The sequence below is a fragment of the Passer domesticus genome, chromosome 33, assembly GCF_036417665.1.
Source record: "Passer domesticus isolate bPasDom1 chromosome 33, bPasDom1.hap1, whole genome shotgun sequence".
NCBI lineage: Eukaryota > Metazoa > Chordata > Aves > Passeriformes > Passeridae > Passer > Passer domesticus.
Window position 1 is genome coordinate 433,598 of NC_087506.1, and position 13,190 is coordinate 446,787.

Below are 13,190 nucleotides of genomic sequence, written 5' to 3' on the forward strand. Positions count from 1 at the left end.
CCCGCCCTTCCGCCTCTCCGCCAGGGGGCGACAAGCACAAGGCGAAGTCCCCGCAAGCCACGCCCCCTTCCAGCTCCGCGCATGCGCCTTCGGCCTCGCCCCAAAACTTCGCCCTGCGGGGGAAAAAAGGGCGTGGTCAAGCAGGGTGTGGTCGCCTCGGGGGCGTGGCCAGCCCAGGGCGTGGCACCGGGGGCTCTCCGGTGCCTCCCCTCCCCCTCCCGGTACCGTTCGCAGCCGCTCGGCGCCGCCGCCGCCGCCGCCGCCGCCATTTCTGCGCCCTCAGGGCGGCAGCCAATGAGGATTGAGATAAAAAGACAGCGGGGCGGGGCTTGAGGCGTGGGACCAATGAGGAGGCGGTGCTATAAAGGGGGGAAGTCGTTTCAACCAATGGAGGGCAGGAAAAGGCGGGATTCCGGTGAGCGACAGCAGAATAAGCCAATCAGAAGCGGCGCTGAGAAGCGCTGGCCAATAGGGGTGGAAGGAAGGCGGGGAAAACGTGAGGGAGTGAGCGGCAGCCCCTTAAGCCAATCAGAACGCTGCTTGGAGCCGTAGCAGCCAATAAGAAGCGGCTGGAGGTGGGACAAATCCGCTGAGCCAATAGGAGCGGAGAAGAGGTGGGAAAAGGCCGGAAAGTGATTGACATTACTAACATCCAATGAGATTCCAGCGTTTTTAACAACCAACCAATCAGCAACACCATTAGGCGGGACTTACCCCGCCCAGTTAATCACGCGGGGAGAAGAACCCGGAAGCGGCAGGCGGGATTTCCGCATCGCCAACCAATCAGGCGGCGGCGCGGAAGCTGTCGACCAATGAGGAGCGAGGGGAAGGGCGGGGCTTGTCCGCCATGAACGGAGCGAGCGACGGCGATGGCGGCGGCTACAAACGGCGCTGCCGGGCCCTCAAACGGCGCCTGAAGCTGCTGCTCTACGTGAGGGGCGGGGCCTGAAGTGAAGGGCGTGGCCTAAAAAGGGCGGGAAGCGGAGGGGGCGGGGCTTGGCCTGAGGGGAGCCCGGGGGCCGGGGGGGGGGGTGAGGGGAAAAATGGGGAAATCTGAGGGAAAAAATTAAAAATTTGAGGGAAAAAGTTGAAGATTTGGGCGCGAAATTGAAAATGTGAGGGGAGAAGTTGGGGTTTGGGGGGGAATTGGGGGGTTTGGGGGGAAAATTGGGATTTTTGGGGCAAATAGGGAATTTTTTTGAGGGGGGAAAAGGGAATTTTTGAGGAGAAATTTGACATTTTTGAGGGAAAATGTGGAATTATTTTGGAAATTGCTCGATTTGGGGTAAAAAGCTCAATTTTCAGGATAAAAAGGCCAAATTTCGGGGGGGAAAGGTGAATTTTGGGGTTAAGAAAACGAGATTTTAGTGGGGGGAGAAAAGCTGAAATCTAAGCATTAAAAAAAATCAAATTTGGGGCAGGAAAAAGCTGAATTTGGGAGGGGAAAAGTGCCAAATTTTGGGGATAAAACCCCCCAATTTTAGGGGGAGAAAGCTCAATTTTGCGAAGAAAAGAAAATAAGTTTTAGGGAGGAAAAGCTGAATTTTGGAGGGAAAAAAAGCCAAAATTTCAGTGTAAAAGTTGAATTTTATGGGTAGGAAAGCCAAGTTTAGGGGAGAGAAAAACCCAAATTTTTTTGGGGAAAAAGAGCCAAAGTGTGGAAGGAAAATTGCAAAATTTTGGAGGTAAAAAAGCTGAATTTTAGTGATTAAAAAAGCCAGATTTCGGGGGAAAGACGTGAATTTGGAGGGGTAAAAAAAATCAAATTTGGGAGATTAAAAAACCAAATTCTGGAGGGGAAAAGCTTAATTTTGGAGGAAAAAAAAAGGCCAAATTTTGGGGGGAAAGGGCCAGATTTTAGGGGAAAGAATGAAAAAATAAGGATTAAAAGTCCAAATTTTATGGGGGAAAACCCCAAATTTTATGGTGCAAAAAATGCAAAATTTTAGGAAAAAACCCCCAAATTTTAGGGAGAAAAGTTATTTAAAAAGCCAATTTTTGGCACAAAAAAAAGGTGAATTTTAGAGGGAAAAACCTCCGGATTTTAGGGCTGAGGCTTTGGGGTTGTTATCCCCTCCCCCACGGGGGGTGGGTGTGGCTAAAGAGGCCCCGCCCACCCTTTGGCTCCGCCCCCAGGAGCAGGAATGTTTCCAGGAGGAGCTGAGGAGAGCCCAGCGCAAACTGCTGAAAGTCTCGCGGGATAAAAGGTACCAAAACGCCCCAAATTCACCCCAAAAATCCCTTTGAACACTCCAAAAATCCCAATTTTATTATTTTTTTAAAATTTTAGTTTTTGGTTTTTTTCCAAAATTCTCAGTTTTTATTTTTATTTTTAATTTTTTTCTCCAAATATCCCAAATTTTTTCTCAAAATTTCCAATTTTTATTTTTGATTTTTGTTTTTTTCCTCCAAATTCCTGGATTTTTTTTCCCCAAATTTCCAATTTTTATTTTTGTTTCATTCCCCCAAAATCCCAATTTGTATTTTTTGCTTTTTAAATTTTATTTTAATGCTTGGGTTTTTTTCACCAATACTCCAATTATTCATTTTCTAATAATCCGTTTTTTCCTCTCAAAATTCCCACTTTTTATTTTGTAGTTTTATTTTTACTTATTTCCTGAAGTTCAGAATTTTTACTCTTATTTTTTTACCCAAAACTGCCAGATTTGAAAAAAACTTATTTTCCTCTCAGAATTCCCAATTTTACTTTTTTTTTAAAATCTTTTTGGGGATTTTTTCCCAATTTTTTTCTTTAATTTCTTGTTTCTATTTAATTATATTGGAAGTTTTAAATATTTTTATCCTTAGTTTTAATTTCTATTTTTATTTTTTAATTTTTACTTTTTATTTTTAATTTTATTTCATTGAATACCATTTTTTATTTTTTATTTTAATGTATAATTTTTATTTTTAATTTTTATTTTTAGGATTTTTTTTTTAGTTTTATTTTCATTTTTACTTTCATTTTAGTATTTAATTTTTTTTTTTAAATCTGTGTTTTATATTTTAGTGTTTTGTTTTCAGTTTTTGTTTTTATTTTTATTTTCATTTTATCTTTTATTTTTGCTTTTATTTTTATTTTCATTTTTATTTTTGTTTTTATTTTAATCTTAATTTTTATTTTTATTTTTGTTTTTATTTTTTATTTGTTTTTATTTTTGTTTTTATTTTTATTTTTATTTTTGGTTTTGTTTTTATTTTAATTTTAATTTTTATTTTTATTTTCATTTTTATTTTCATTTTTATTTTTATTTTTATTTTTATTTTTATTTTTATTTTCATTTTTATTTTCATTTTCATTTTTATTTTTATTCCTTTACCTTTTAAAATTTTAATTTTTGCTTTTATTTTCAATTTTCCATCCTAATTTCCATTTTTAATTCCAATTTCCCTCCTTTCCCCTCAGTTTCCTCCTGGACCGCCTCCTCCAGTACGAAAACGTCGACGATGACTCCTCAGGTACCGGGGGGGGCGGGGCCAAAGGCCACTCCCACCGCTGGCCCCGCCCCTCCCCTCTGATTGGCTCCTCCCCTGCCCAGACTCGGAGGCGACGGCGTTCGTCCGACAACAGCGATGGGGACGCCCCCAAGGGGGCGGAGCCTCCGCCCGCCAAGCGGTCAGCAAGGGGTTAAGGGGGGGACAAGATGGCGGCCGCGGGGTGGGCGGGGCTTTGGGGGAACAGCCGAAGCGGGCAGGGCTTCAAAATGGCCGCCGGAGGATTGGGTGGGGATTCAAAATGGCGGGTCGTGGGGGTTCAAGATGGCTGCCGGGAGTGGGAGGGGCTTTAAAATGGCTGCTGGGAGTGGGTGGGGCTTGGAGGTGGCCACTCCTTTTTGGGGGTGTGGCTTAAAGCAACAGGAAGCTTCAAAATGGCCGCCGCACTTGTGGGAGTGGCTTCAAAATGGCTGCCAGGAGTGGGCGTGGCTTCAACATGGGCCACCTCAATGGGGAAAGTGGGAAGTCCAATATGGCCGCCACTGGAAGTGGGCGTGGCCACACTTTTAAGTGGGTGGAGCATTTGTATGGGTGTGGATTCAACATGGCGGCCATCATGTAGGCCAAAATCAAAAATGGCAGCCATCATGGTTGTCAAATCTAAAATGGCGTTCCATCGTGGAGGCCAAAATTGAAGATGGCGGCCATGATGGATGTCAAATCCAAAATGGCTGACACCATGGAGGCCAAAATCCAAGATGGCTGCCACAATGGATGTAAAATCCAAAATGGCGGCCATCATGGAAGCCAAAATTCAAGATGGCGGCATCTTGGGTGTCAAAATCCAAAATGTCGGCCATCATGGAGGCCGCGATTCAAGATGGCGGCCATTATGGAGGTCAAAATCCAACATGGCGGCCATCTTGGGGGGGTCAAACCCCAAGATGGCCGCCCCGAGGTGGGCGTGGCCAACGCTCTCCCCTCCCCCGCAGGCGCCAGCTCGCCCTCCCCTCCCCCCCCGGCCTTTGGCCCCGCCCCCTACATGGTGAGTGCCCCAAACCCCGCCCCCTTTTTTCAAACCCCGCCCCCTTTCGTGAGAAGTGGGCGTGGTTTGACTCTGCCCCTCCCCCCAAGATGGCGTCGCCGCCCTACAGCCCCTTCGGGGCGCCGTTCCCCCGCCCCCTCCCCCCGCAGGGCGGGGCCCGGCCGCGCCCCTCCCCCGCCCGGCGCAGCAAAGGGACGCGCAGGGGGCAGGTGAGGGGCGGGGCTAAAGGGGGAGGGGCTAAAAGGGGGCGGGGCTAAAGGGGAGAATATAAATGGGCGGGGCTAAAGGGGAGAATATAAAGTGGAAGGAGAGAAAGGAGGGCGGGGCTAAAGGGGGCGGGGCTAAAACGGAGAATATAAAATGGAAGGAGAGAAAGGGGGCGGGGCTAAAGGGGGCGGGCTAAAGGGAGAATATAAAGTGGAAGGAGAGAAAAGGGGGCGGGGCTAAAGGGGAGAATATAAAATGGAAGGCGAGAAAGGGGGCGGGGCTAAAGGGGAGAATATAAAATGGAAGAGAGAGAAAGGGGGCGGGGCTAAAGGAAAGAATATAAAATGGAAGGAGAGAAAGGGGGCAGGGCTAAAGGGAGAATATAAAATGGAAGGAGAGAAAGGGGCGGGGCTAAAGGGGAGAATATAAAATGGAAGGAGAGAAAGGGGCGGGACTAAAGGGGAGAATATAAAATGGGCGGGGGCTAAACGGGGCAGGGCTAAAGGGGAGAATATAAAGTGGAAGGAGATAAGGGGGCGGGGCTAAAGGGGGCGGGGCTAAAGGGGGGATATAAATTGGCAGGGCAAAAGGGGCGGGCTTAAAGGGGGAATATAAAATGGAAGGAGGGAAAGGGGCGGGGCTAAAAGGGGAGAATATAGAATGGGAGGGGCTAAAAGGGGGAGGGGCTAAAATGGGAGGGGTGGAAGGGGAGGGGCTAAAGGGAGAGGGGCCTAAAGGGGAGAATAGAAAAGGGCAGGGGCTTAAAGGGGAGGGGCTAAAGGGGGAAGTGTTAAAGGGGGCGGAGCTAGAAATACATGGGGTTAAAGGGGAGGGGTCACAAAGGTGGGAGGGGCTAAAATGGGCGGGGCTAAAGGGGGTGGAGCTAAAATTATATGGGGTTAAAGGGGGTGGAGCTACAGTGTGATGGGGCTAACGGGGGAGGGGCTAAAGGGAAAAGGGCCTAAAAGGGGGAGGGGCTAAAGGAGCGGAGCTACAATGAAATGGGCTGAAGGGGAGGGGCTTAAAGGGGGTGGAGCTAAAAGGGGACGAGCCCTAAAGAGGGAGGGGCTAAAAGGGAGGAGTAAAAGTGGGAGGGGCTAAAGGGGGTGGAGCTACAATGAGATGGGGTTGAAGGGGAGGAGCTAAAAGGGGAGGGGCTTAAAGGGGAGAATATAAAATGGGAGGAGATAAAGGGGTGGGGCTAAAGGGAGGAGGGGATAAAAGGGGAGGGGCTAAAGGGAGAATATTAAATGGGAGGGGCTAAAGTGGGAGGGGCTGCAATTATATGGGTTTGAAGGGGAGGGGCTAAAAGGGGAGGGGCTTAAAGGGGGTGGAGTCATAAAGATGTGGTGTTAAAGGGGGAGGGGCTAAAGGGGGAGAATATAAAATGGGAGGGGATAAAGGGGGAGGCGGACTAAAAGGGGGAGTGGCTTAAAGGGGAGAATATAAAGGGGGAGGGGCTAAAGGGGGTGGAGCCACAAAGAGATGGGATCTAAAGGGGGAGGGGCTGAAAGGGGAGGAGTCACAAAGGGGGAGGGGTCACCAAGTGGGAAGGGCAGTGGGGGGAGGGGCTACTGGAAGTGGGAGGGGCCAAAAAAAGGGGAGGGGCTAAAGGGGAGGTCAATTGGATTGGGGGAGGGGTCACTGAAAGGGAGAGGAGCTTATAAAAAGGGGAGTGGCCAGTAAAAAGGGGGAGTGGCCATTAAAGGGGGTGTGGCCACTCCTCCCTGACCCCTCCCCCTCTCTCTCCCCTCCCACCCCCCCAGCCTCCCCCCGCCCCTCCCCCCCCTGCCCTTCCCGGGGGGCGGGGCGGGGGCGGGGCTGTCGGGGGGGCGTGGCCCCGGCTCTCCCCCTCCCCCCGCCGGCGCTGGCCCCGCCCCCCCGCCCCTCCCCCGCTGCCGCCCTCGCGGCTCCTGAGCGACCCCGGGGAGGGGGGAGGGGGGAGGGGAGCGACGACGCGCTGGACGGCGACGACGAGCTGGTCATCGACCTGCCCGAGTGACCAGAGTGACCCCCTGAGTGACCACTGAGTGACCACTGACCACTGAGCTGGTCATCGACCTGCCCGAGTGAACCACCGAGTGACCACTGAGTGACCACTGAGTGACCACTGACCACTGAGTGACCACCGAGTGACCACTGAGTGGACCACTGAGTGACCACTGACCACTGAGTGACCACTGAGTGACCATCGACCACCCTGAGCTGGTCATCGACCTGCCCGAGTGACCACTGAGTGACCACTGACCACTGAGTGACCACTGAGCTGGTCATCGACCTGCCTGAGTGACCACTGAGTGACCACTGAGTGACCATCAACCCACCTGAGTGCCCATCGACCTCCTGAAGTGACCAAGTGACCACTGAGTGACCACTGAGTGACCGCTGGTCATCAGCATCCCAGCATGACCCTTCCCAACTGGTCATCGAGCTCTTGGGAGTGACCACTGAGTGACCACTGACCACTGAGTGACCACCGAGTGACCACTGAGTGACCACAGTGACCATCAACCAACCTGAACTGACCATTGGCCTCCTGAAGTGACCACTGACCACACTGAGTGACCACTGAGTGACCACTGAGTGACCACGGAGTGACCAATGACCACTGAGTGACCACTGAGTGACCACGGAGTGACCCGCCGAGTGACCGCGGATCGAGGCAGAACCACCGAAAGATTTTGGGGGAAAATTTGAGAATTTTGCGACGAAAAAAACGACAAAAAATTGAGGAAAAAAAATCAAAATTTGGGGCAAATTCGGGAGGGGAAAAATCCGGGATTTTGAAAAGGGGGGAAAAATGAAAATTTGGGGGAAATTGGAAATTTTGGGGAAGAAAAAGTGGAAATTTAGAAAGAAAAATTGAATTTTTTATAGGAAAAAATTCAATTTTAGAAGGAAAAAAGTGAATTTAGAAGGAAAAAATTGGATTTTGAAAGGAAAAAATGGAATTTTAGAAGAAGAAAATTGAATTTTAGAAGAAAAAAAGTGAATTTTAAAAGGAAAAACTTGAAATTTAAAAGGAAAAAAATGAATTTTAAAAGGAAAAATTCAATTTTAGAAGAAAAAAATTGAATTTTGAAAGGAAAAAATTGGATTTTTTAGAGAAAAAATCAATTTGAGAAGGAAAAAATGGAATTTTAGAAGGAAAAATTGAAATTGTTAGGGGGAAAAATGGAATTTTGGGTGGAAAAAAAGGAATTTTGGTAAAAAATCCAGTATTTTTTTGACTAAAATTCAAAATTTTTTGGAAAAATTCAAGGTTTTTTTGGAAAATGGATTTTTTTTGGGGAAAAGAGATTTTAAGGGGGAAAAAGTGGATTTTAGGCAGGAAATAAAAAGATTTTTTTGGAAAATTTAATGGTTTTGTAGAAAATTTGTGATTTTTGGGAATTAAAAAGGGTTTGGGAGGTAAAAAATGTGAATTTTTGGGGAAAAAATGCCAATTTTGGGGTAAAAAATTAATTTTTTGAGGAAATTGTCGAATTTGTGCTGGAAAATTCAAAATTTGAGTTTAAAAGCCTCAATATGGAGAAAATTTTTAAATTTTGGGCCAATTTTTAAAATTTGGTGAAAAATTCTCAATTTGAAGGAAATATTTCAATTTTTGGGCCAAAATTCCCAATTTTGAGTCAAATTTTCTCAGTTTGGGCTCAGGATTTGCTGATTTGGCAGCAAAAAATTCAATTTGAACCAAAAAAAATTAAATTTTGCATCAAAAATTCCAAATTTTTGAAAAAATCTGAATTTTTAATTAAAAAGTTCTGAGTTTTGGAAAAAAGTCTGAATTTTTTATTTAAAAAATTCTGAATTTTGGTAAAAAATTTTCCTAATTTTTGGGGCAAATTTGAATTTTAGCCTAAAATGTCAATTTTTGGATTTTAAAAAAATCTCAATTTTTGAGGAAAAATGTCAATTTTGGGGCAAAAATCCCAAAGTTTGGGGGGGAAAAAATCTTAATTTTAGGTCAAAATTAAAATTTTGGTTCAAATATTAAATTTTTGGATCAAAGAAAATCAATTTTAGGTAAAAAATATTGAATTTTAAGAGAAAATATTACAAATTGGGGTCAAAAATGTCAATTTTGGGTCCAAAATTTCCAAATTTTGAGGTAAAATTGCCAAATTTTGGGAAAATTTCAGGTTTTGGAATAAAAAAATGAATTTTAGGTAAAAAACCCTTGAATTTTAGGTGAAAATGTTAAAAATTGGGGTAAAACTTATTAATTTTGGGTCCAAAATTTCACAATTTTTGGGCAAATTTCCCAAATTTGGTTGTAAAATTTTCAACTTTGGATGAGAAATTCAATTTTGGGTGAAAAATTCCAAGTTTTGGCTCAAAATGTTTCCATTTGAGGTCAAAAATATTCAAATTTTGAGGCAAAACCCCCAAATTTTGTTGGAAAAATTTCAATTTTGGATTTTAAAAATCAATTTAGTTGAGAAATTCCAAATTTTCAGAGAAAATGTTACAAATTGGTGTAAAAAATGTGAATTTTCCCCAATTTCGGGGCAAATTTCCCAAATTTTGTTGTAAAATTTTCAATTTTGGATCAAAAATTCAGTTTTGGGTGAAAAACTCCAAATTTTGGGTCAAAAATTTCACTTTCAGGTCAAAAAAGTGAATTTTTGCTCCAAAATGTTCCAATTTTGGGGCAAAATTCCCAAATTTTGTTGGGAAAATTTAAATTTTTTGGATTAAAAAATCAATTTTAGGTGAAAAAGTACAAATTTTGGCTCAAAAAGTTCAATTTTGGTAAAAAATGTGAATTTTGGGGACAAAATTTCCGATTTTGGGGCAAAATTCCCCAATTTTGTCAGGAAAGTTCCAATTTTGGCACCAAAAATTCAATTTTAGGTTAAAAACTCCAAATTTTGGCTCAAAAAGTTTCAATTTTGTGTCAAAAATTTCAATTTTTCGTCCACATTTTCCCATTTTTGCCCCAATTCCCCACATGGGCGTGGCCATGACGTCACCACCGCTCAGCCCCGCCCCCTCCCTCCCCAGCCAATCCCATCCCTTCCCCATAAAAAGTGGGCGGAGCCTTTTCCGACCTCCATTTTTTATTGGTTGGCCCCGCCCCTTCCCTGGTTTGGGTGGGCGGGGCTTAAGGTGGACAAAGGGGGCGTGGCTCGGGGCGGGGGCGTGGCTTGGGGAGCCCCTCCCCCCCTCACCAGCCCTGGCTGCCCCCGGGGGCCCCGTCCAGGGGTGGGGGAGGGGCGGGGGCGGGGCTGGGGGCGGGGCCGGAACCTGCGGGGGGGGGGGAGGGGAGAGAGAAAACAATGAATAAAAAGGGGGCGGGGTCAAAGGGGAGCCCCGCCCCCTCCTGGAGAAGGGGGGACGCCCCTCCCCCACCCACAGAGCCCTCCCCCTCATTTTAAGCCCCTCCCCCACCCATTTAGCCCCTCCCCCCTTTAGCCCCTCCCCCTCTTTTTAGCCCCTCCCCCGCCTTCACAGCCCCGCCCTTTTTGTGACTCCACACCCCCCCCAATTCCCACGGCCCCGCCCCCCAAACACTCTGGCTCCTCCCCCCACTGACCACGCCCACTTAGGCCACGCCCCCATGCATTTTAGCGCCCCCTACTGGCCTAAAACCCCTTTCCTCCCTTCCCCCGCCGCGAGTGACCACTGACCACTGCCCAACCCCCACCCTGAGTGACCACTGACCCCCCGGAGTGACCACTGACCCCTCCCTGAATGACCACACCCACTGACCACGCCCACTTAGGCCACGCCCACCCCCATGCACTCTAGCGCCCCCTACTGGCCACAACCCCTTTTTTTCCCCTTCCCCCTCCCCGAGTGACCACTGACCCCTCCCTGAGTGACCACTGACCACACCACTGACCAGGCTGACCACGCCCACTAATTACAGGCCCCTCCCCACTTAGGCCACGCCCCCATGCACTCTAGCGCCCCCTACTGGCCTAAAACCCCATTTCTCCCTTCCTCCGCCGCGAGTGACCACTGGACCCCTGCCCAACCCCCCGCCGAGTGACCACTGACCCCCCCCGAGTGACCACTGACCCATCCTCGAATGACCACACCCACTGACCACACCTACTTAAGCCACGCCCACCCCCATGCACTCTAGCGCCCCCTACTGGCCACAACCCCTTTTTTTCCCTTCCCCCACCCCAAATGACCACTGACCCCTCCCGGAGTGACCCCTGACCCCTCCCACTGACCACACCCAGTGACCACACCCACTTAGGCCACGCCCCCATGCACTCTAGCGCCCCCTACTGGCCGTAACTTCATTTCTCCCTTCCCCCACCCCAAGTGACCACTGACCCCTGCCCAGCCCCCACCCTGAGTGACCACTGACCACACCCGCTGACCCCTGACCCCCCGCGGCCCCTCCCCCACCTGTGGCCCCGCCCTGGCCGCGGGGGGCGGGGCCGTGCACCCGCAGGTGGTCGCCCCACGTAGGCGGCGCTCAGCAGCTTGCCCGCAGACGTGGCACGGCACCTTGTCCTCGTGCCGCACCGCTGTGCGCCCGCAGCCGGTCACAGCGTGGCGAACGCCGCCTCGCACGTCTGACACGGGACGGGTCAGGGGTCACACAGGGGTCACACAGGGGTCATTGGAGTGGTCAAGGGGTCATTTAGGGGTGGTTTTGGGTCATTCAAGGGTCATTTTGGGGGTCAAAGGGTCATTGAGGGGTGGTTTGGGGTCACTCAGGTGGTCAAGGGGTCACTCAGGGGTGGTTTGGGTGGTCAAGGGGTCATTTGGGGGTCAGTCAGGTGGTCAAGGGGTCACTCAGGGGTGATTTAAGGGTCACTTTGGGTGGTCAAAGGGTCATTGAGGGGTGGTTTGGGGGTCACTCAGGTGGTCAAGGGGTCACTCAGGGGTGGTTTGGGTGGTCAAGGGGTCAACTCAGGGGTCAGTCAGGGGTGGTTTGAGTGGTCAAAGGGTCATTTGGGGGTGGTTTGGGGGGTCAAAACGGCACTCAAGGTGTTCGTTTCGGGCGGTCAAGGGGTCACTGAGGGGTGGTTTGGGGTCACTCAGGGGTCATTTGGAGGGTCAAGGGGTCATTTGGGGGTCAGTCAGGTGGTCAAGGGGTCACTCAGGTCATTTGAGTGGTCAAGGGGTCAGTCAGGGGGGGTTTGGGGTCAGTCAGGTGGTCAAGGGGGTCACTCAGAGGTGGTTTTGGTGGTCAATGGGTCACTCAGAGGTCATTTGAGTGGTCAAGGGGTCACTGAGGGGTGGTCTGGGGTCACTCAGGTGGTCAAGGGGGTCACTCAAGGGTCACTGGAGTGGTCAAGGGGTCATTGAGGGGGGGTTTGGGGTCACTCAGGTGGTCAAGGGGTCACTCAGGGGTCAGGGGAGGTCGTGGGGTCACGGAAGCCAAAGGGGGTTTGGGCGTGGTCAGCGGTCAGTGGGTGTGGTCAGCATTTGGGGGCGCGGTCAGTGGGCGTGGTCAGGGGTTGGGGCGTGGTCGGGGGCGTGGTCAGGGTCGGGGGCGTGGCCTCACCTGGCACTTGAAGGGCCGCTCGGTGGAGTGCACCTGCCGGACGTGGCTGTTCAGGTGGTCCGGCCTGCCGAGTGACCAGGGGTGTGGTCAGCGAGTGACCACTGACCAGTGGTGACCAGGGGTGTGGTCAGCGAGTGACCACTGACCAGTGGTGACCAATGGTGTGGTCAGCGAGTGACCACTGACCAGTGGTGACCAATGGTGTGGTCAGCGAGTGACCACTGACCAGTGGTGACCAGGGGTGTGGTCAGCGAGTGACCACTGACCAGTGGTGACCAGGGGTGTGGTCAGCGAGTGACCACTGACCAGTGGTGACCAATGGTGATCCAAGAATGACCAATGGTGTGGTCAGCGAGTGGACCACTGACCAGTGGTGACCAGGGGTGTGGTCAGTGAGTGACCACTGACCCAGTGGTGACCAACGGGTGACCAACGGTGACCAACGGTGTGGTCAGCGAGTGACCACTTGACCAGTGGTGACCCAGGGGTGTGGTCAGCGAGTGACCACTGACCAGTGGTGGCCAGGGGTGTGGTCAGTGAGTGACCACTGACCAGTTGGTGACCAACGGTGACCAACGGTGACCAACGGAGTGGTCAGCGAGTGACCACTTGACCAGTGGTGACCAGGGGTGTGGTCAGCGAGTGACCACTGACCAGTGGTGACCAGGGGTGTGGTCAGCGAGTGACCACTGACCAGTGTGGTGACCAGGGGTGTGGTCAGCGAGTGACCACTGACCAGTGGTGACCAGGGGTGTGGTCAGTGAGTGACCACTGACCAGTGGTGACCAATGGTGACCAAGAATGACCAATGGTGTGGTCAGCGAGTGACCACTGGACCAGTGGTGGACCAGGGGTGTGGTCAGTGAGTGACCACTGACCAGTGGTGACCAACGGTGACCAACGGTGACCAACGGTGTGGTCAGCGAGTGACCACTGACCAGTGGTGACCAGGGGATGTGGTCAGCGAGTGACCACTGACCAGTGGTGGCCAGGGGTGTGGTCAGTGAGTGACCACTGACCAGTGGT

General features: G+C 49.9%; 1 protein-coding gene and 1 long non-coding RNA gene across 2 annotated transcripts; one reads left to right on the forward strand and one right to left on the reverse strand.

Moving 5' to 3' along the window:
• Positions 1–778: 778 nt before the first annotated feature.
• On the forward strand, positions 779–8,048 carry INO80E (INO80 complex subunit E). The gene is given in 10 exon segments (XM_064401837.1): positions 779–931; positions 2,137–2,207; positions 3,407–3,459; positions 3,540–3,556; positions 3,558–3,629; positions 4,100–4,480; positions 4,570–4,689; positions 6,454–6,627; positions 6,630–6,702; positions 6,766–8,048. Coding segments are annotated over 9 exon segments (1,032 nt in total). The 5' UTR covers positions 779–847; the 3' UTR covers positions 6,690–6,702; positions 6,766–8,048.
• Positions 8,049–9,720: 1,672 nt separating this feature from the next.
• On the reverse strand, positions 9,721–12,254 carry LOC135288603 (uncharacterized). Its single transcript, XR_010351658.1, has 3 exons — positions 12,165–12,254; positions 11,057–11,226; positions 9,721–9,937 (listed from the first exon to the last, which is right to left on the reverse strand). It is a non-coding gene; the product is annotated as an uncharacterized LOC135288603 (long non-coding RNA).
• Positions 12,255–13,190: the final 936 nt, after the last annotated feature.